The sequence below is a fragment of the Condylura cristata genome, unplaced genomic scaffold (genome assembly GCF_000260355.1).
Source record: "Condylura cristata isolate star-nosed mole 26May11 unplaced genomic scaffold, ConCri1.0 scaffold00018, whole genome shotgun sequence".
Taxonomy (NCBI): Eukaryota; Metazoa; Chordata; class Mammalia; order Eulipotyphla; family Talpidae; genus Condylura; species Condylura cristata.
In genome coordinates this window covers 37,532,805-37,553,121 of record NW_004567119.1, presented here as the reverse complement: position 1 = coordinate 37,553,121, position 20,317 = coordinate 37,532,805, and the positions used below count along the sequence as shown (strand labels likewise).

Here is a 20,317-nt window from a genome sequence, read left to right as displayed (position 1 = left end):
GGGTTCAGTCAAATCCACTCAGTTTAGCAAACATTTCCTCAGCACCAATACAGAGCACTCTGCCAGCAGAGAGGAGTAAGACATGAGGAGAGAGGGTGACTTTTCCAAGAGCAGAATGAGGAGCCTAGCCCTGGTGTCCTCAACCGGCACCCTGGACTCAGCGGTCACCACAGTTTGTAGAAACAGCCTCTCAGCAGCCTGGACCTAACTCCCTGCAGCCATCCTCTCCCCAAATCAGACCTGCACCAGCCCCCTGGCAAAGAGGCCAGGCTGAGGGGTTGCTGTGGGGCCCACCATAGCTGCTAAGGGTTTCCCCCTCCCCTTCTAAGAGGGACGGGAGAGGAGAAAAGGTGCTTGGGGTAAAGTCTTCCACAGCAAAGTTGCAGATTATTTAATTACCTAAATACCTTTTCCAGTTTATGAATAAGGACAAAGCCCTTTCATTGGTTTTTATCGTTAGATTTTCTACTCGTTTATTGTTTCTGAAATGCTGTCTCTTTAAAACTGCAAGTGGAGCCAGATTAACCCTTCTCCGAAGTTTTATAATACAAGGAGGAACAAATCACCGCTTTAAGAGTTTTTACAGGCTAGCAAAGGCCAAGACCTTGGTTTCTAGTTTGGAAGGCTGACGCTCCCTTTTCTTGTTTGGTCGGGTTTGAGAAATGCTCCTCTCTCCCTTGCGCGGGAGCCTCCACGCCCAGGCGAAGGTGGGTCTTGTTGCCCTGGAGATAGCAAGGCTAGATTGATAGGCTGCTGCGGCAGCCACTAGAAGCCAGGAGGGGGCGGGTCCATTTGGGTCTTGTGCTGCAGCGGCGGGGCGCCCAGGTTTGCGGTCGGGGCGTTGGGGGAGGGGTACGGGCTTCTCGGGCACACTGAGGGGTCCCCACCGGGCCCAGGACGCTTGCGCAGGGTGGGCACTGGTCTTGGCTGATGGATCAAAGCTCTCAGGCTCTGCACCCAAAGTTTTCTTCGGGCCTGAGCGAGGAGGAGCTGCTGGGCGGGCGGAGGTGGAGATGGCGGAGGGCGGTGGGACGAGCTGCCTGGGTCCGAGCCGGGCCTGTGGGAGGCACTTGAGGCCTGGGGCGGCAGAGTACGCGGGAGACCCCCAATCCTCTGTGCACCAGTTGGGCGGTGGAGCGTTGGAGACTTGGGAGACAGAGAAAGCAGCATTTAGGAACTAGACTTAGGAGGCCCTGATTCCGGGAGCCCGACCCCACACCCCGTTCTCAAGTCCTGGCTAGGGTGTCACAGTCACAGACCCGGGCGCTAAGGTGTGGCCACCTTCCCCTTCTCCGGTTCCGTATCTTTTTCCAGGTGCCCGGTCTTGCTGGACCCCGAAGCCTGATAAGCATGAAGCTCCTATCTTTGGTTGCCGTGATGGGGTATTTGTTGGTACCCCCAGCTCAAGCCAACAAGGTGAGGGAGGTGAGCCAGCAGTGCCCCTGGCTGACACCTGGGTCAGGGCTTCCCCAGAGGTAGCTCTGTGCCATCCCTGCCCTTCCTCACCTGTGGGCCCTGTTTCCAGAAGTGTTCTCCCTGGCTCTGGCTGTGGACCTCCCCCGGGTGGAGCCAGGCTGGGCATAGGGTGGTCCCCAGGAGAAAGACTCTGGTAGAGATGCCCCTGAGGTGTCTGCCAGTGGGATTCCAGCCAGGGAGTTTGTGTTTGGGGAAGTTAACTAAGTTCACCCTACCCCTCTTTACTCCTGGGTATAACAGTGGTTGTAGACTTGTACTCTCCTTAGGGAACATCAAATCCTAATGAGTAGAAAGGCTGTGTAAGTGTAAAGTCCTGTCATTTTCTGTCACCAAGGGCATTTCTGTCACTGAGGGTGACAAACCTAAGTGCTGGTACAGCTAAGACACCTGTTCTTTAGGGGGATATGGCCTGGAGCTAGGTTTGGGTAGATTTATGGAATTTCATCAAGACTGAGGTAAGATTGAATCTGGGTGTTTGCCTCCACTCCTTCTGGGGAATTTCTAATTTGAATGAAATTATTTGTGGAATTGTTTCTTACTCATTCCAGAAAGGAAGAGTTTAGAGAGTTTGCTTGAGTAATCCCATGCAAATGACCCATTTTGTCTTGTTCACCCCTGCCCTAACCCAGTCCTAACCTAGAAAGATAGAGATGGAATGGAAGGAGAGACTCATCATCAGACTGCTGGACAGTCTGTGGCACACACACAACTTGGGGGGCCCAGAAGAGAAGACTGTGGCTTTGCTTGCCACCCCCCCAACCTCACCGCAGGTGCCCTATTAGGGAACAGCACCACAGGCAACCATTCTGAATGGTTCAATTAACATTACTTGGGGGTTCAGGCCATTGTGGCCTCTTCTGGCATTAGGATCTGTGAGTCCCATTTGTTTCCTGGACATTGATAGAGTGTCCATCTTACAGAGTCATTCTTTGCTGAACTTGGGGTTGGCACTCAAAAGCATTTCTGTGGTCACCTATGGGTGACCTGAACTGAAAGTTGAGAATCTTGCTAGAACCTGAACCCAGGCCTCTACCTACCTGAGCCATGTTCTCTCTCTTCCAGAGCTCTGAAGATATACGGTGCAAATGCATCTGTCCACCCTATAGAAACATCAGCGGGCACATTTACAACCGGAATGTGTCACAGAAGGACTGGTAAGGCATCACACAGGCTGACCTTTGGCGCTGCACCCAGTGGAACTTACAGATGTTTATTACTAGGGTTCTTGCACCCCTGCGGGATAAGTGCACTCCAATTCCTGTGGGGAGCCTCATAAAGGAACATTTGGTCCTTGGTCACACAAACTGTTAAATGCAGGACCTAGATGTCCTAATCCAGCTGTGGTGCTCCTGGCCAGAGGAGTGAATTTCGCTCTTTTGCTTAGATGTGGGTACTTACTGACGTGCAAAGTAGGGGCAGAGAAGTTAAGAGACGTGACTGTGATGGCTTTATCCTGTGGGATCTTTCCATACTTTTGCATAGCTCTGTTACGTGTATTATTTAACTTTAAATTGCCCTGGATGCCTCACTTTAAAAAGAAAAATCGCCAAACATTCATTCAGGCGGAGACCATTGAAATGAAGGGTCATGTCAACGTTTTGTTCTAGAAGGAATGGTTCGAGGCCCTGAAGATGGAGATGGTGGCTGACAGGACCAGCAGAAGGACTGGCCTGCTGTGGGGGTGGGGCTCGCTTCAGTGTGGTATGTTGGAGACTTGTGGCCAGTGACTGGCAGCTGAGGGGCTGGGGAGACTTAATCATGACGTAAGGGGGCATTTTGAATGCAGCCCGGAGACCAGGAGACCCCATTGTTGGGAGTGTCTGAGCGCCCTTGGGGCAGTTCTTTGGTAAGGTTTCTAGGGGGGAGGGCCCCTTCTGGGTATGCAGGTCAATATTGCTTCTTCTCACAGTAGGATCATCAGACGGGATTTGCATAGATACAGATTCTGGGTGAGTTCTCCTGCCCACCCCCCATTTTGATTCAGTGATAATCAGGGTGTGCGGGGAGAGAGGAGGCAGTAATTTTTCTTAGGTGACTAGAAGCACTGGGGCCAGACCAGCGCTTGGGAGCTGTGAACCTCGCTGCATTTCTGCCTCTGACTTTCCGAGAGACCGTTTGGCTAGATGCACACAGATGCTTCCACCTGGCTTCCAACCTAGCTTTGCCACTTGTTCATTTTCGGAAGGGAAACTTAAATTTCCCTTGACTTCCTACATCTGAAAATGACGGCAGCGTTTTGAAAACTAATGTAAGCAAGCGCGCGTAAAAGTAAATATAGTACTTGGAACAATACCTGGCACACTGTAAGTGCTAGATAAGTGTTAGCTGAGATTATCATCCATCGTACAGAGGCCTTGTAACTAATCATCCCAGAGCCGAGTTCTCCCTTAGCGTTACACTGGGTCCTTCTGCTCCTTTCTGCTCGTCCTCATGAACTCACAGGCCCAAAGCCCTGCAGTCCCGGACTGAACCTTGTAGTTTGTGGTCACCATTCAAATAGCACCCGTCAACAAGCAGGTAGACCATCTCAGCCCCATGCCAGATGCCAGGGCTCCACCCCATGCCCCCAGTGCAGGTACCAGCAGATTTTAGTGGCACTCTCTCTGTCTGGGGTTCTAGGGTGGTCTGCAAGCCCAGACTGGGATGTCCACACAGAAAGAAGTCCTGTCTGGACTCTCAGACTGCAGTTTATCTCCTTCCTTTTGGACGTCAGAATTAAGAGGGTGCCCAAGGACAGCTTAAATCAGGAACCTCAGGACAATCTACAGAGGGTGGTGGGTAGAGTTGAAGCTGGGAGCTAAGACACCAGGATTGTAGGACCCGATGGCCCTGGCTTGGTCGTCAGCTAGGCAGGGAGTCCTTCCTTGCTGCCCAGAGCCCTTAGGGTTTAGGTGGGACTTGACCTGTGATCTCAACACCTAGTGCCAGGGCCACAGGAACCAGCTCAGCTTTGGGTCTTTGCCCCATCTTCACTCAGTGTCACTGAGTGACACTGACACTGAGTGACACTGCTGAGGGAACACTTGGCCTGTCCCCTTGGTTGCGTGGTGAGGCCACAGTCCAAGTGCCACATCAGTGGCATTTCTCCGCTATTGGTAATCTTCCATCTAGATTTGGGGGTTCTGGATAAAGGCAGAAGCCCCGACCCTTTGCCCTGTTGGTATGTCTGCCAAGGAGATGTGTTTTGGAGATAGTTCCACTGCAGGAGGGAACTTACAGTGTGGCTGGCTCAGTGGCTTTCAGACTTTAAAACAGAGCTTTTCTAATAGGCACAATCTGTTTTGGAAACGGTGTCAAAACAGGAACTGCTCTGCTGAGTGCAAGCTCTCTCACCACCCCCAAGAGAGCCCTGGGGTCCCCAAGAGAGTACAGAGTGAAAGGCATGGATCAGGTTCAGCCCCGATTTATAAATGAAGAAACTGACCAGGCTCAGAGCACAGAAAAAGAGAATTAAGCCCAGCTTGTCTCCCTCGATGGGTCCTGACTAACCCATGGAGTCTTGACTATCATGGAGCCCCAAAAAGGGAGCCAGAAATCCGTAGGCAAGCGCAAACCTGTTAGATTACACTGCCTCTCAGTAGAGCCTTGACAGCAGGTGGATTTCAGCTCTGGGCTGCTGTTCCTTCCCCTGGACTTGTAGTTTAGTCCCCCGAGTAATGACTCCTAGTACCAAGAACTTGGCTTGTCCTCCCAGCTGTTTCTGACATCCCACCCCACACTGACCTTGAGGGGAATCCTAGCTCTCAGGTGACCTTCCAAACTGAGGGGTTCTGCATAGCTCAGAAAGAGGAATCTGGGCCTGAGGAGGCTTGAGAATTCTGGAGATGGGACAGCCCAGGACTGCTGACCAAGTGGTGGGGGTCAACCCAGCCTTTCCCCTCAGCTCCCCACCCCCTGGCAGCAGGGTGCAGGGTGTGACAGGTGCCTTTAGTAGCATTAGGGGAAGGCCCATTTATGCAGCAGCGAGTCACGTGTTGGCAGCTGCTACCCAGCCGGAAGTGGTCAGAGGCCTAGATAAATGCGTGCCTGCCACAGACTGGGGACTGGATTTTAGATTTTTAAAGACTTCTGAACTTTTTAAAAAATGGAAATCCCACTCTTATTTCAATACCTGGTTTCACGCCACACATCCTTGATGCTCTGCCAGAAACCCAGCTTGAGTCTAGGAAGACAGGCTGATTGTTTCCAGAGAGTGTCGACTCTTGCGGGATGCCTGTCAGAGCCGAAGGGCCTTGCTGGTGGTCACCTGGGGTGGCCCGTGTGTATCTCAGAGAAGGGTGCCACTGTGACACCCAGTTCACCTGCAGGTATCCAAGAGTTTGATTTTCAGTGGTTTGCTCACTGTGTCTGTCGGCCGCCTTGGGGTGTGCTCATGTCAGGGTGGAGATGCCCGGTGCAGAGCTGAGCACTAGATGGGCCCCACTGAGGCCAAGCCTCGGCAATGATGAGAAGCTGAGGGGCTAGGCTTGGGTCATGACCTCACCCCCATAATCAAGATGCCGGCTTGCTGGTCCGAGCCTGTTTCCCTCTTTTTAAATGTGGGCCTTCAGTCTTGAGCCTCCCTGAGTGAGGAGCCTTTGGGCAAGAGTAGGTTGACAGGGCGCGTGGTGCCTGTCTCTTAGCCGCTAGGCCCATAGTATGGGTGGCACTGGGGCTATAAAGATGACCGTATCCTTGGGGAACTCGCGTCTCCTGGGGAGACAGTACAAGGAAAGGCCTAAGTGGAAGGGGAGCAGGGAGAGCTGTGAAGGGAGACACAGGGGAGCTGGCTGTGGTGGGCGGAGAGCAGAGCTTTTGAGCTAACGCTTGAACAGTAGGTGTGTTCAGAGCAAGAGCAGGGCTGTGCACTCCTGACAGGCTGTGAGACATGTCGAGTAAGGCACAGCTCATTCACAGAACAGGCCAGAAGGTCAGCTAACTGCGGGGTGGGAGGAGCAGAGCCCGCCAGTGATGGAGGCTGTGCTGCAGCTCTGTGGGGTAGGGCTCACCCTGGAGGCCTTCCTGGAGGAGGTGTCTACACACTCCAATTTTGTGAAGACAAAGTGCTGGTGAAGTAAAGTTGGAACCGGAGGCGGGAGAGTGCAGGGAGGCAGGGTAAGTTGTCCCAGTAAGAAATGACATGGGCCTCAGTTAAGACATGCCAGTGGGAGAGAATGAAGAAAAGATGGGTCTTAGAAACGTATAAGAAGGTGAGACCTGGAATCTGGTAGATTCATAGGTGAGAGAAAAGGGCAGAGGCTGTGGCAGTTCCCGGGTCTGACTCGGTGGCTAGGTGGGGAGTGGAGGTGGGGCAAGGGGAGACACCACGGAGCCAAGGGGGTGGGACTAGGGGGCTGAGGCACCCCCCTTCCTGCCCCGCCCCCCCAGAACAGCACAGCTGAAACAGGCAGCTGGGGGCAGAATTTGGGGCGTGTTGACGCAGCTAGCGCTGGTTCTGCAGCATAGTTGGAGAGCTGGTTCCGATGGGCCGGTGGCGGGGCCTGGGTTGGGAAAGGGGTGTGCCAGCCTGACCCGTCAGAAGCCCCGTCCCCTCCTGGGAGCTACTGTTCCCTGAGGTGGGGCCTGCTCACTCCTGGGCCGCTGCACCCCTGGCCCTGCACCTCAGCCTTGTCTGTCTCTGTCGCAGCAACTGCCTGCACGTGGTGGAGCCCATGCCAGTGCCCGGCCACGACGTGGAGGCCTACTGCCTGCTGTGCGAGTGCAAGTACGAGGAGCGCAGCACCACTACCATCAAGGTAGCATGGCCTGCCACGCCACACCCCACCACAGCACACCCCGCCACGCCACACCCCGCCACAGCACACCCCGCCACGCCACACCCCGCCACGCCACACCCCGCCACGCTGCCTGCACCCACGGCCCCTTGCTTTATTCTGGAACATTGCAAGTGACTGGGTCTGGCTTCCCATCTGGCCTAGTCACAGACACCAAGAACTACCTCCCATACCTCAGAAGCAGCTTTCTCTATGACCACTTTCCCATGGCACCTGTTACTACCTTGGCCACGGGAGACCTGAGGAAGGAGCGTGAGACTCCTTTTTCTTCCCATTCTTTCCAGTTTCCCCCCGTCCTCTTTCTCCTCTTCATGCAGTCAACAACTTTCAGTCTCTGCAATGCTCTGGACACTGCAGAATGCTGGCATGGAGTGAGGCTTGACCTCCCCAGGTCAGTCCAGCCTTCAGGAAGACAGCAGACCTCAGGGAGCTGAGGCCAAGGCCAAGGCCAGTGTAGGCAGCCAGGCAACAGCTACTGTCTTTTTTGTTCCCTGCAGCTTGTTGTCTGGGATCCTTGGGTAAACGTGGGATGGCAGTGGTCGGCCTGAGCCCCGCCACAGGGAGCGAGATCTAGGGCCTCATCTGTTCCTCTGTCCCCAGGCAGGACTAGACCCCGACTCACTTGAGCAGAGACTCATCCCTCCAAAGCCCCTCTCTGAGTGTAGCAGGTAGTGGCTGTCCTGACACGGCCATGGTAGCTGAGCTAACATCAGTCCTTCTTGCCCAGATTGTAATAAACAGTGTTTTCCTGCTTGTCTCCTGGAGTCCAGAAGTGGCCTCGGGAAAGACCACTTAGAATTTAACAACTTACTGAGTCCCGCTCAGTTTTCCCTTTTGGGTTCATTTGGAGGATCAAGATCCTTACCACTGTCCTGCCTGTCCCCACCCCTCAGTCAGCTCTGTGCTGCCTCTGGCCTTTTATCCTCCCCCTGAGGCAGCCCCCGCTGGAGCCCTCTTTCTCCCCTGGACTTACCCCTGTGTTCCCCACCCTTCCAGGTGCCTGAGACCTTGTGTTCTGGGTCAGATATGTCCTCACCTTGTTTAGCAGGAAAGGGACTTCCCGCTGGGACCTCATCAGACATTTCCTAGTCCCTCAAATTGCCCTATACTCCCAGGAGACTCCACTCCCTTCCAGCTTGAGCCTATAGAAGGCCCAGCTTCTGTTCCCATCCTGCTTCCTGCAGACAAGAGGTCTGATGATTTATCCTGTTTAAGAGATCTGAACACTGATGCCCCAGTCAGGGAGGATGTTGGCTAGTGACAGAGGTGGGCGCCTAACTTGAAAACCTTCAGGTTTTCCCTTTCACCCTCCTCTGTTCGGGGCCAGAGCTCAGGTCAGCAGCCAGCAGTGGCCAGACTTACAGAAGTAGGAGGAGCATTTGAGATGGGATCAGCAACCTGGGTTCAGTTATATCTCTCCTACTTACTGACCTTGCACCTCGAGTGAATGAAGTAGCCCCATGGTTCTCAGCCAGACGATTACTGGTTCCCCAGGCATGTTTAGAGATGAGTGGAAAGGCCCATGGAGGCTAAATGCTTTGGAAGGGACTGCCTGAACCCCAAGTAGCAACACTGAGAAACACTGAATGCACCCTGTTGCTTCTGTCTCTTCTGTAAAAGAGCATTCTGAAGTGAGGGAGCTGAGGAGCCTCTCCACCTATGCAAAGTTGTCCTGCCCTGGGTTTCACCTGTACACTTTGTTTGCAGTGCACACCTTCTTTCCAGGGGGGCCCACGCTCCCTGGTGCTGCGTGGGCGTGCATGCCTTCAGAACCGCAGCCTCCCACTAACATACTCTCAGGCACGGGAACTGAGGCCAGGCTCAGGCCTCCCCATCAGCCAGCTATTTGCTCTTACTCAGGATCCCATTGCTCTCCCCCATTACCACAGGGTCCTCTATAGCTCTTCAGGCCCTGTTTGCCTTATCTGTACCCTAGGAACATCTAGGAGTGTCAAGATCCAGACCTCGTTATCATCTGTCACCCTCATGCCTGCCAGAGAATCCCACAGGGGTTTCGAAGAAGTCAGTCACTGTGGGGTAGGAGGGCCCCCGCCCACCCATTACAGCTCTTTCCTCCGAGCCCACATGACCGCTGCCCGCCCTTGAGCAGTCCATGGCCTGGGAACATGAATGGCAGAGGCCAGGAACAGGGTGCTCCGGCCAGAGCTGGCTCTCAGGGCACGGGGTCTCCTCCACAGGTCATCATTGTCATCTACCTGTCTGTGGTCGGTGCCCTCCTGCTCTACATGGCCTTCCTGATGCTGGTGGACCCTCTGATTCGAAAGCCAGATGCCTACACCGAACAGCTGCACAACGAGGAAGAGAATGAGGTACCCAGGCTCTGCGTGCAGTGCCCTGCCAATCCCTCTGCCCACAGGCAGGGTCCCAGGCTGCACCTGCTACACCTGCAGCACCAGGGCCCAGGTGGGGATGGGTGACCTGTGTCCACCATTCCTGCCCATTGGCCTACATGTCACCCAGTTCCAGGGTCCGCCCTAGCAGGTAACCCCCCAGTGCACTTCCAGATGAAACAGGAATGGTCCCGAATTTCTCCTGATGAGCCCGATCTAGGCAGCACTTGCTGGCATGCTTCCTGCTGGGCATTTCTAGGCAGGGGCAGGTGAACCACCCAGCGCCTGTTGTGTGGAGACACCTGACACACGGGCGGTAGGTTGGGAGCTGGCAGGCCCGTTCCTCACTAGTTCAGCAGGCATCTTTGAGCCCCTGCCTGGTGCCAAGCACAGCACCAGGGCCATGAGGGAAAGACATGTTTCCCTCGAAGGACCAGTGAGGAGAAGACTGAGATGTGCCAAGGTGGGGATCACCGTGGATGCCTGAGAGATGTTGAGCATTTCAGGGATGAGGTGTGTAGGGATAGTGGCAAAGAGAGTTGGCTCCTGGGCCCACATGTCAAGCTGGGCTTTATTCCATAAAGATAGGAGCCACAGGTACCAGACGGCCTGCAAGCCCCATGGGAAGCCTGGCCATTGTTGGGGGGCAGGGCTCAGCCAGACCTGCATTCACTCTGCCCTTCCCCACCCATCCTAGAGTTAGGGACTGCCTGGAGACCAGACTCTGCTGGAACGGATGAGACTGGAGAAGGTCTCTGGGAGCGAGAAGCAGCGTACCCCAGGGAGGCTGGCGGACTCTCCCGCGGGGCCATTACTTCCTGCCCTGTGCACTCAGCTCCCCTGGGCCTGCACAGCTGCCAGCTCTGCGCACACGCCCACCTGAGTGAGGCGGGCCCCAGCAGAGTGGTGATGTCTCAGGACTGCTTTCTGCCCCCAGACAGCCCCTGGGAGGTTGGTGGTTTGGCCGGGGCTGCGCTATCTGGGGGCTGCCCTGCAGCTGTGGGGACACTCCTACCTTCACCCACAGAGCAGGGCCATGCCAGCACATAGATAAGGGAGCATTGGCTGAAGAAGCGTAGCTTGAAGAGGAAAAGCCAAACTGGACGAGGAACATGACGCATGCTGGTGTTGGCAAGAGAGAGCTTGAGCAGCCTGGCGGGGGTCAAGCCAGGGTGAGGGTTGGGGCGTGGTTGGGGCATAAGAGAGAGAGTCCTGTGTGAGGAGACTGGTAGACAGGGCAGTGTGATGGGGCTGGGGAGTGAGTTCAGGTCACCGGAGGCCACCAGGCGAGGGCTGGACAGACATGGGCAGTCACGAAGAGTGCACTGAGGCAATGGGCTGGAGGTGGGGAAGGGCAGGTTCCCCGTTTACAGGACCAGGGCTCGGATGTGGGTGGGCGCTACCTGGGCCATGTGGGTGTGGTGTGGGCAGCCCCAGCAGGAGGACCAGGCTGGGGGCCTGAATGCTCCATGGAGGTGGCTGTTTCTGGGCACATGCCTGGACACTTCTCAGCAGCCCCTAGCCGCCTGCTGACAGGCCTTTGGCCAAAGGTGGCGCAGAGAGGATGGGGCTCACCCCCTGGAGCTGGGGCCTGCAGGGTGGGGGCACTGGCAGTTGGGTGGTCTGTGTTCAAGAGGAAACCTCTTGTGCCTACCTGGTTATTAATGTGCAGTAATAGCAGCTCTGATAGGGGCGGAGCATCGCTAATAAACACTCAGCGATTAGGGGTAATGTAGTAATTGCAGTCCTGGCTGGGGGTAATTGAGAGATGCGCCATGATTACACGGCCGCCGCGGCTCCCTGGAATGCTTGGCTCTCGGGCAGGGCCGCGCAGTGTCTCCTGCCCTGGGGAGGCGAGGGGAGGACAGAGAGACCTGGGGCCTCCCCACTCTGAGTTGTAAGTCCAGGTGGTCTCAGTGCAGGAGGCTGGGGACAGAGGAGGGTAGATTCGGTCCACCTGGCCATGGGAGCAGAAGCTGAGTGGAGCCTCAAAGGGTGCTGTCTGGCCAGTTGGGTTGTAAAGGAGACCCCACCCAGGAAGGGGGCTGTGGAAATGAAGGACGCCTGCTCCCTTCCCAGCCAGGGGACGAGAAGGCAGTAAAGTGTGTTCCAGCTCTGCTCCCCCAACTTGGCGCTGAGCTGGCCCGTGGGGGGGCCCTTGCTGGGTAAGGGACGCCTCAGTGCAGCCCCCGGCCCCAGAACTAAATGGCCTCCGGCCTTGCCTCATGATTCTGCAAGGCATGCTTGAGAGGCTCCTGGCTCACCCTTCCATGGAGCTCGGCGGCTGCGTCCCCTGCCTGTCACAAATCCTCAGGCAGCACCCTGTAAGAGCGACGCTGGGGTGTAAGCCCTGGCAGCCCAGACCCGTGAAGGAGCAGGGACGTGAAAGCAGCGGGTAGGGTCAGGTTTTAGGCGATGGGTGATCGGGGAAAGCTGGGTGCCTTGGGGGGGCTCTTTACTAGACCTGGCTTGGGCACTGTGCTCCCCTTTCAGTCTAGGAAGGAGGGCTTGTTGGCAGAGAGGCTTCTCAGAGCAGCTCAGAGGATGAATGTAACTGCTCAGCTGCCATGGGGGACAGTCTGGGCGAATGGAGTCCAGGTCTGGCCCCCAGAGTCCCGGGTCCAGGATTGTGAGGGGTACCTGCCAGCTCATCTTCACTGCCCCTGGGAAAGGGGTCCAGCATTGAGGGCAGGGAGGGGAGGCCCAAGGCCCCCGTGCAGGCAGAGCCAGGCAGCGGCTGGGCTGCGTGTCTGGGTTCAGTCGCATTTGAGCCCCTTAGGATGGGCTGTACCCTCCCTGGAGTGTAGGCATGCTGCTTTCACTCGGGAGGAAGAAGTAAAGACCTCTAGGTGCTTCCTGTTCGCCTAGGCCCAGAGGAGGCCTAGAGAAGGAATCTCTTCCTAGGCTCCAGGGCTTCCCCCTGCCCCACTAGAGTCTGGGACCCAGTCAGAGGTGAAACATGGAGGTTGGATCCCATCCCAGGATTGGGTCTGTTCTCTGTCCTTGTCAGGAGCTCTCCTGCCCTGGGGCCAGAGGGCTGGAAGAGGAAGGGGTTGCCTCCCCAGAGCCCAGCCTCAGCGCCTTGCCTCGGAGGGAGATGAAAGCCGTGGGGTTCCCTTTGAAAGCCTGGCAGGCCCCGTGGGCCTTGATTGCTGGGCGCTGCCTCCCCTGGGATTCCAGCAGCATTAGGGCTAATCCCTGAGCTCAGACGCCCTTTGAAAGGAGGAAGCAAGCATGTTTGCTGGGACAGAAACGGCAAACAGAGTTGTTTTAGATGTACAGGTTTGGCCCTCTTTGAAGAGAGAGAAATAAAGGTTTCTATGAGCTCTGGTGTCTCTGGGCTTGCAGCATGAGCCCCCGAGCTCTGAAGAGGTCCTCAAAGAGCTCAACCCACCACTGGGGCTCGGGTCCAGTTCTAGGACCCCTGGAGGAAAGGGGCATGCAGGGAATCAAGGAAAGAGGAGGATGAGGATAAGGAGGAGAAGGATGACACAGGACGCTGAAGCAAGACCAGGCCACGGAGATGGGCCCCACTACACCAGGGCACTGGGCAAGCCCAGAGAAGCTGTGGCCGCCAGGAGCCCCCTCCGCTCTCCTCTGCAGACAGATAGAAAGGTGTGCGCTTTGGAAGATGACCCTGGAACAGGCCTTTGGTACATCACGGCGCTGTCCTGGGGAGCATGACCTCGGGGAGTAGCTGTGGGCTGGCACCCAGCTCACGCCTCGCTCTCCGTGGTCCTTAACTGACTCTCAGTTAAGAAGTGCTGCAGTGGGCGTGCTAGTTGTAACCTCAGTGTGGCTGTGACCCCGTGAGCTTGGTGCCGCTCACCCTGAAGAGTAGCTGCTTCCATCAGGACTCAACGCTCAAGTTGTGATTGTGGTGGGAAAGACATTGGAATGGCAGCACAGGCGAGGCCTAGCAGTGGAAGGGCGGCGTGGCCAAAGAACAGGGCTTGGCCAGTGCCGTGCGCCCGAGGCAGTGTTTGACCTGTGGGTAGCAGGGGCGCCCCACGAGGCTTGAGCTGGAGCAGTTACATGACATCACAGGGAGATGGCCCTTGTGGAACAGAGAGGGGCTGATTTGGCAGCCACAGGGAGGATTAGGCTCGACTTGGGAACCGAGGGAGGCTATCTGGCTGCCTCTGCGGAGTCTGTGGCCTAGCGCCGCTCAGAACTGTGTGGAGGGAGAGGAGACTAGATGGCGGCTCCACTCCACCCCCGGGGCTGGGGTGCAGCGGGGAGGCAGTGCCCGCACTGGCTCTCATTTCCACGATCGCCTGTCTTCAGCCCTGAGTTCCGCCCCTAACACTCGGACCATCCTCTGGGCGCCCAGGGAATTTGTGGGTTCAGGCTTGTCCATGCTGATTGTGGGCCCTCCCAGGGCTGTAGCAGGAATCTGGCCTCAAGTTCCTGCACCCCCTCAGGGAAAGACTCCCCCCCCATCCCCGGTCTTTGGTTTTCCATGTTGACTTCCTACTAGCACAAACCAGCCAAAGAAGGTCCCAGGTTCTGATGCCCACCTGGCCACTGAACAGCCTGGTGATTTGTCTTCTGGGACCATACTTTCTCATCTACACGTGAGAACAGCGCTGCCCAGCTGGTGGGCTGGGGCTGGTCTGTGTGACGCGCCTGGTGGCCACGCTGGTCATTATCCTGCTGCTCATGCCCCACCTCTGGGCTGCTGTGGGTGGAGGTTTGAGGCTCCTGTCTCCAGCCCCTTCCCACTACAGTGCAGGGCCATCTCTGGAGCAGATGTGGAGTCTTTAATACCTTTTAATCAGACTATTAGCGATGGAAACACGGAGCCTCTCAGCAGCAGCTTTCTCCCACTTAGGAGCTGTTTGTTAAGACTTTACATGAAGGGAAAACAAATGATACTGTGGTAATGCGGTGAATTTCAGCATGTTCCCTTAATGCTCTGCTGTTGGCTCCCTCTGGCTGCCTCTCCTGCAGACTCTCTCTAGATGGGAGCAGCAGGGCTGAAGCTTGCCTGACACCCAGCTTGGGCCAGCAAGACCCATCCCAGCCCGGAAGGGACTAGACGGGGTGTGAGGTGGAAGAGAAGTCCTTGGCCCTTGACCCCCCCCATGGCCAGTTAATGGCGGGCCAGCCACTCCCCGGGGATCCACAGTGCCCCCCCGCCCCACAGGACAGCCCTGTGGGACTGCGCTGGTGCCCATGAGCACGTGGCGTTGAGTTGCACAGCCGGGCTGGGGGGTAACAGACTTGAAAGGGGCACCCTGCCACCACGCCATGCCAGAGGTGGTCCCCAGCAGGCGCCAGCTTCTCCTCTTCTGCCTGGCTAGTCAGTGCCAGGGCTGGGGCCTGATGTGCGTGAATCACGCTTGCTACAGGCTCTGCCCTGTCACCTCACTCGGTGGCAGCGCTTATGGCTCCATCCGTGGACAGAGAGGCAGGTCAGAGATCGTGTCACCCTCCCGGTCCAGGTCTGTGGGTGACAGAGCTGCAGTTCAGAGCCAGATTTGCAAGGCTGGTAGGGAGCAAGACACGAGACATCTCTTGAGCTCCTGCTCCAAGGCAGTCAGCCTGCGAGGTGCTGCATGTGGGTTATTTTCCTTAGGCTCCCCTGTCCTCGTCACTAGCTGTTTTTCTAACTGGGCCACAACCCAAGGGTCGTGAAAACAAGTTGGTGAGTTAGACTCAGCTTTTTTTTTTTTTTTTTTAAAGATTTATTTATTTGTGCATACAGAACTAGGGTGCAGGCCAGAGGTGCAGGGGCAGTGAAAGGATTCACCAGAGACAGAGTGGGGAGCAGAACAGGCAGACTGACAAAGTACACTGCTGAGGGGAGCAGCGGGCGGGTCAGGAGAGGTCTGCCGCGCCATGTGGGTCACCTCCAGGGCGGGGATTGAACTCTTGCTATAGTGGCTTTAGCTTCTTGATGCTGCACTTTAACCCACTGCGCCACCAGGGAGGCCCCAGACTTAGCTTTTTTAAGAAATGAAATGGAGTAGGAGTATGCGGTGAAGCTTTTTCCCCCTGTGTCTGTAAATGGGAATGTACTTTCTATGGCGATGTGTCCTAAACGCCTGTAAAGATGCTGTTGATTAAACTGAAGCCTGGAGAAATGCTGGAGCTTGTCCTGGGGCACACAGCTGCCACGTGGCCGAGGCGGTCCCTCCTTCCTGGCTCCCACCGTAGACGTGAACTGGGCCTAGGGAGTCAGGCCAGAGAAGGTGGCCCTTGGGAGCCAGCACAGAACTGGGCCATTCTGACTTGAGGCCAGCGCGCCTCCTGATGACACTGCCAGCTCTGCATGGGGTGTGCACCACTCCTCACCCCGCCTAGCAGAAGAATCTTCTTGGTCCTGCTTGCGGCCACTGGGGCAGTGTCTATCTCTAACTCCCTGGGCAGTGCTCAACAGGACTCAGAGCCCTGTGGGGACAGCGAACTTACCTCCCAGCCTCACCTCCAGACAGATACCTCTCAGCGACTGCCAGTTCCCTGTGCCTCCCCTGTCTCCCTAGCCACTCCTCCCTCTCCCCGGCCTGGCAGCTGCATGGCGACAGAAGCCGTGCCAGCTCGGGGCATTAGAAGCAAACTTGCATTTACTGGGCGGCTCTGGGCTTAGAGAGGTGTGCTAATCCTTTAAGAGATATGTGGCAGGAGATGAGAGGCAGGGAGTGCTAGGGAGGAAATCCCCGTGGGGGTGTGGGCCTGGCCCTGAGCTCTAATTCCCCCCAAAGATCAGGTTTGGGTCCTGCAGGAAATGCACGGCTCCGGGGCTTCAGAGGCAGAGAAGTGGTAATTAGGGGAGGATGCTACTTTTGACGACAGAAACAGTTTGAGAGCAAAGAAGGGAGATCGGTGGGGGCAGATAGGGAAGGAGCTGAGTTACCCTAAGCTGTCACAGAGAAGAGGGGCCAGAGCAGGCTCTGGAGTGGAATGCTGAGTGGGGCTCCAGATTTCCATCCCTGCCAGTCCCTGTGAGTGACATCCGGCCCCCTTCCCAGGGGGGGTCAGCCTGGTGTCCTGGCCTCATGAGAGCAGCAGGGGTGCTTAGCACCCAGGCCTGCCCCGGGCCTCCTGCCAGCCCTGTGCCCACAGGCCCCTTCCTCCGGACTGACCAAGTGAGACCCTAAGGCCACACTCCCTATTCTCCTGAGAGTCAGAAATTGGCCTTCAGGTTGCCGCTTGGGGAGACCCCTTCTCACACTTCCCCTGGAGCGCCCCCTTTCCCAAGCTCCAGAGAAGGGCTCGGGTCCTGTCCTCCAGGACAGGTCAGACACTGTTATGGGCCTTCCAGGAGCCGGAGCCCTCGGAGACGTCTGTCTCCTAGTCTAGGGGCTGAGACTCAGGTGTGGCAGGGTGTTCTTCCCCGTCTAGCTTTCCAGACCCCAGTAGCTCACGGCGCCAAATTTTCTTTCTCTCCTGCTATAGGATGCCCGTTCTGTGGCGGCAGCTGCCTCTCTCGGGGGCCCCCGTGCCAACACAGTGCTGGAGCGTGTGGAAGGCGCACAGCAGCGGTGGAAGCTACAGGTGCAGGAGCAGCGGAAGACAGTTTTCGATCGGCACAAGATGCTCAGCTAGATGGGCCGTGCGGTCCACTTGGGACCTGTGGCCACAGCTGCCCACTGCTGGGATGGGACGGAGCCACGACCACATCTCCCCTACCCCAGCACCACTCTTCCCGGTCTCCCCACTCCAAGCCCGTGGCATCTATTCCTTCCCCCTCTTTATAGCTGCCGTGCTCAGCTAGTTTAATTCGGGAAGAGTGGCAGGGTCCTTGAGCTCTGGTTTGCCCACCCAGGACTCTGGGGTTGAGGGGAGGGGGACATTTCAGGAGGCCGTAGGACAAGAACTGGTCTGACTCTCCTTGCTCCACCCTTGCTGCCCTTCCAGCTGCAACCCCTGGGGATGTTCTTCGCCGTGGCAGGTGGAGCCGGGTCACCAGACGTGGGTGTGGGAGGAAAGCCGGGCCCAGCACTTGGCGCCTGCTTCTTCCCGCTGCTCTGGCACTGATACCTCGGCCTCGGGAAGGCTCTGGGGGTGGGCCGAGACCAGAGGGGACAAGCCTGACACTTGTCCCCACTGATTCCAACCTCCCTCCCACCTCAGTGGCAGCCTGACTGACTGCACAGGACCTGGCCCCTCACTCCGAGGCCACGGGGTCCCCTCACTTCCCCATGCTACATGAGCCAGACAGTGGGTGGGGCGCGCAACTGAGGGTGAGCTGAGGCCTGAGTGCCAGCGCTCCTGTTGCAGGTGCTCTCCTTGTCCCTGCATTCCATTGTCCCCTGCATGGAGAGAAAGGCTTGTCCTTCCATTGTCTGTAACTCAAGGAAGCCATCAATAAAGTGTCTTAATTCCTTGTTTTTTGGATCTTAAGAGATAGAGAATGAAGAAAGTTCCACGAGAGAGGAGAGGCCTGAGTCCCAGAGGGGACAGAGGGTCATCCTTGACCAGGCCGGCAGAATCTACATGGTGGGGCCAGGGAGGGCCACCCCTGAGAGGGAGATGCGAGCAGCTGGGAGCTGCTCCTCGGGCTCCTTCCACCGCAGAGTGCAGGGTGAACCACCTGGGGGGTGACCCCTGAGCCGGCTTGTGTTTCATCTTTGTGGAAGAGTCCCTTCAAACTGAACGGGCCCATGTCAGTGTCTCACAGGTACAGTGAGCAGTGCTTGCTGCGGGACCCAAACATCCCTGAAGAAAACCAGCAGGTATGGGGGTGGGGAGCTGCCAAGAAAATGCTGCTGCTGGGAAAAGAAAGAAGCAGCTCCAAGGGCCTTCCAGAAGATCCCAGAGCCCAGGCACATTCTGACTAGCGCAGAGCACCAGGGGTTTGGCCTCAGGCTTCCCTACATGCCTGGACTGAGCCCCAATGCTGGGGTCTCGGTGAGGGGAGGGTCACCTGCCATCCTGAGGTGGGGAGTTAAGTTTGCAAAGATCTGCTGAAGTTCAAAGCCAAGTCCCAAGTATTAGAGGGAATGGGGGGCGTGGGGACGACATTCAGATGGGGCTTGCAGAGAAGCAGAGACTTGACTTAGTACCGGAAGCAGGCCAGGGAAACAGTGGGAGGAGGGGCTCACTGAGTATGGGCTCCTGAGCAGGTGTGCAGCCCCCAAGGTGTGCAGAGGCCCGCAGGGCATGGGCCTCAGGCAGGCAGGGCAGAGCCAGCAGCACGGACAGCGTGACCCCTCCCAATCCCCAACTGCTAAGGCCTCAGACTGATCTGGAAGCCTCAAGGCTCTTATTCAAAAGGCACCTGAAATTGGGGCTTCCAAGGTGGACAGATAGGTACTTTAGCTTTATCAAGAGAAGCTGACACCAAAGTTGGTGTCTCGATTGCCTGTTTTTCCCGCTAAGCCCGCCCTGTCGGGGCCACTCCTGTGTTGCTCTGAGTCTTGGTCGAGTCCCACAGACACTAACCAGTCTTGTGTGGACGGAAGGATTTGGTCTGAAGCAAGCAGCTGCCACGAATTCAATAAGCCTAGTGTGTGAAACCAGTTATATACAAGGTTAACGGTGACTTCACTGGACATAAGGGTTCAACTAGTAACCAGACATCTAAATGCACTCCATCTTTATGGTTTGTGGACAAGTACTTGAGAGCACCTCGTCTTTTTTTTTTTTTTTTTAAGATTTATATTTATGCATACAGAACTGGGGTACAGGCCAGAGGTACAGGGACAGCAAGAGGATTCACCAGAGACAGAGTGGGGAGCAGAAGGGGCAGATCAATGAAGTACACTGCTGAGGGGAGCAGCCGGTGAGACAGGAGAGGTCTGCCTCACAATGTGGGTCTGTGGCTCACTTGCATGCTGCACTTTTACCCACTGCACACCAGGGGGGCTGCACCTCGTCTTTCTATGATGAAAGAACAGGACGTTCCAGCAGAGGAATGTCCATCGTTTTGCCCATCTCCTGCAACAGAGCTCAGGATCCCTGTGGTCAGAGGTGGACGGTATTCGGGCTTAGAGGCCAGACTCCCGTCTGCCCCCTGCAGGCTGCTCTGCAGAGGGTTGTCACCACCAGGAAGTAATGGGCTGGGTCTGACCCTGGGGACCAGAGTCAGACTTGGGCTCCACAGTTAGAGGCTAGCTCTGCCTGGCACCTCTGAGGGCTGCTGGTTCGCCCCTCAGACCAACTCCTCTCAGGGGGCTCTGGCTTCCTTGCATCCATCCTTCACTGCGGCAAGGTCCCAACATTGCATCTGTGACCCCGTTTATCTGTTCCCCCTCGAGCTGCCCAAGCATAGCAGCTTTATGTTCCTACCCCCGTGGGCACATCCTCCCTTGGCATTAAGCCTTTCTTGAGGCTCACTCTCAGGTCCCCACACAAGCTTCCTGTATTTCCCCTTCTTTCTCCCCTAGAAAACGCTGCCTCGCTACTTCAAGGAAATCAAGGCCAGTAGGTGTGCATTCTCCATTTCCTAATCCCATGCGCAAGTTTTTCTTCACGCCCATCTGGAGCTTTGCATGATCCTGGACCCAGCCCGCCCCTCCTGCTCAAAGCCGGCACCCTCAGGCTCTATCCTCTCCTCAGCCTTGCTTTCCTCTGAAGCAAGCAGCTGCCACGAATTCTCAGTCTTCTCAGTCTGCTGACGCTCAGGTCCCCTGCCCTGAGAACCACCTGCCACCTCCATCACTGGCTGCTGTCTGCCTTCTGTCTCGTGCCCAGCACTGCCCCTTGGGCCCCCCATGCTGAGGCTCTGGTGAGCCTGCGTGGTGTCACGGCCAGACCCAAGGACATCCT

General features: G+C 56.6%; 1 protein-coding gene across 2 annotated transcripts; it reads left to right on the top strand.

The window, feature by feature from the left end:
- Positions 1 to 802: 802 nt before the first annotated feature.
- Positions 803 to 17,935, top strand: TMEM9 (transmembrane protein 9). Of its 2 annotated transcripts, none has more exons than XM_012726984.1 (6): positions 803 to 825; positions 1,315 to 1,416; positions 2,539 to 2,630; positions 7,103 to 7,211; positions 9,449 to 9,580; positions 17,003 to 17,935. In XM_012726984.1, the coding sequence occupies exons 2-6, from the start codon at positions 1,351 to 1,353 to the stop codon at positions 17,150 to 17,152; spliced, it is 549 nt and encodes a 182-aa protein (XP_012582438.1). In that variant the 5' UTR covers positions 803 to 825; positions 1,315 to 1,350; the 3' UTR covers positions 17,153 to 17,935. The 2 variants fall into 2 exon arrangements, with proteins under 2 accessions (XP_012582438.1, XP_004685547.1); XM_004685490.2 differs by lacking the exon at positions 803 to 825 and adding an exon at positions 847 to 910.
- Positions 17,936 to 20,317: the final 2,382 nt, after the last annotated feature.

Excerpts from the sequence above, each read along its gene's own strand:
- TMEM9 (XM_012726984.1), top strand. The coding sequence starts at position 1,351 with ATGAAGCTCCTATCTTTGGTTGCCGTGATGGGGTATTTGTTGGTACCC. Across the intron at positions 1,417-2,538 it reads CCCCAGCTCAAGCCAACAAG|AGCTCTGAAGATATACGGTG; the intron begins GTGAGGGAGGTG and ends TCTCTCTTCCAG. Across the intron at positions 9,581-17,002 it reads ACAACGAGGAAGAGAATGAG|GATGCCCGTTCTGTGGCGGC; the intron begins GTACCCAGGCTC and ends CTCCTGCTATAG.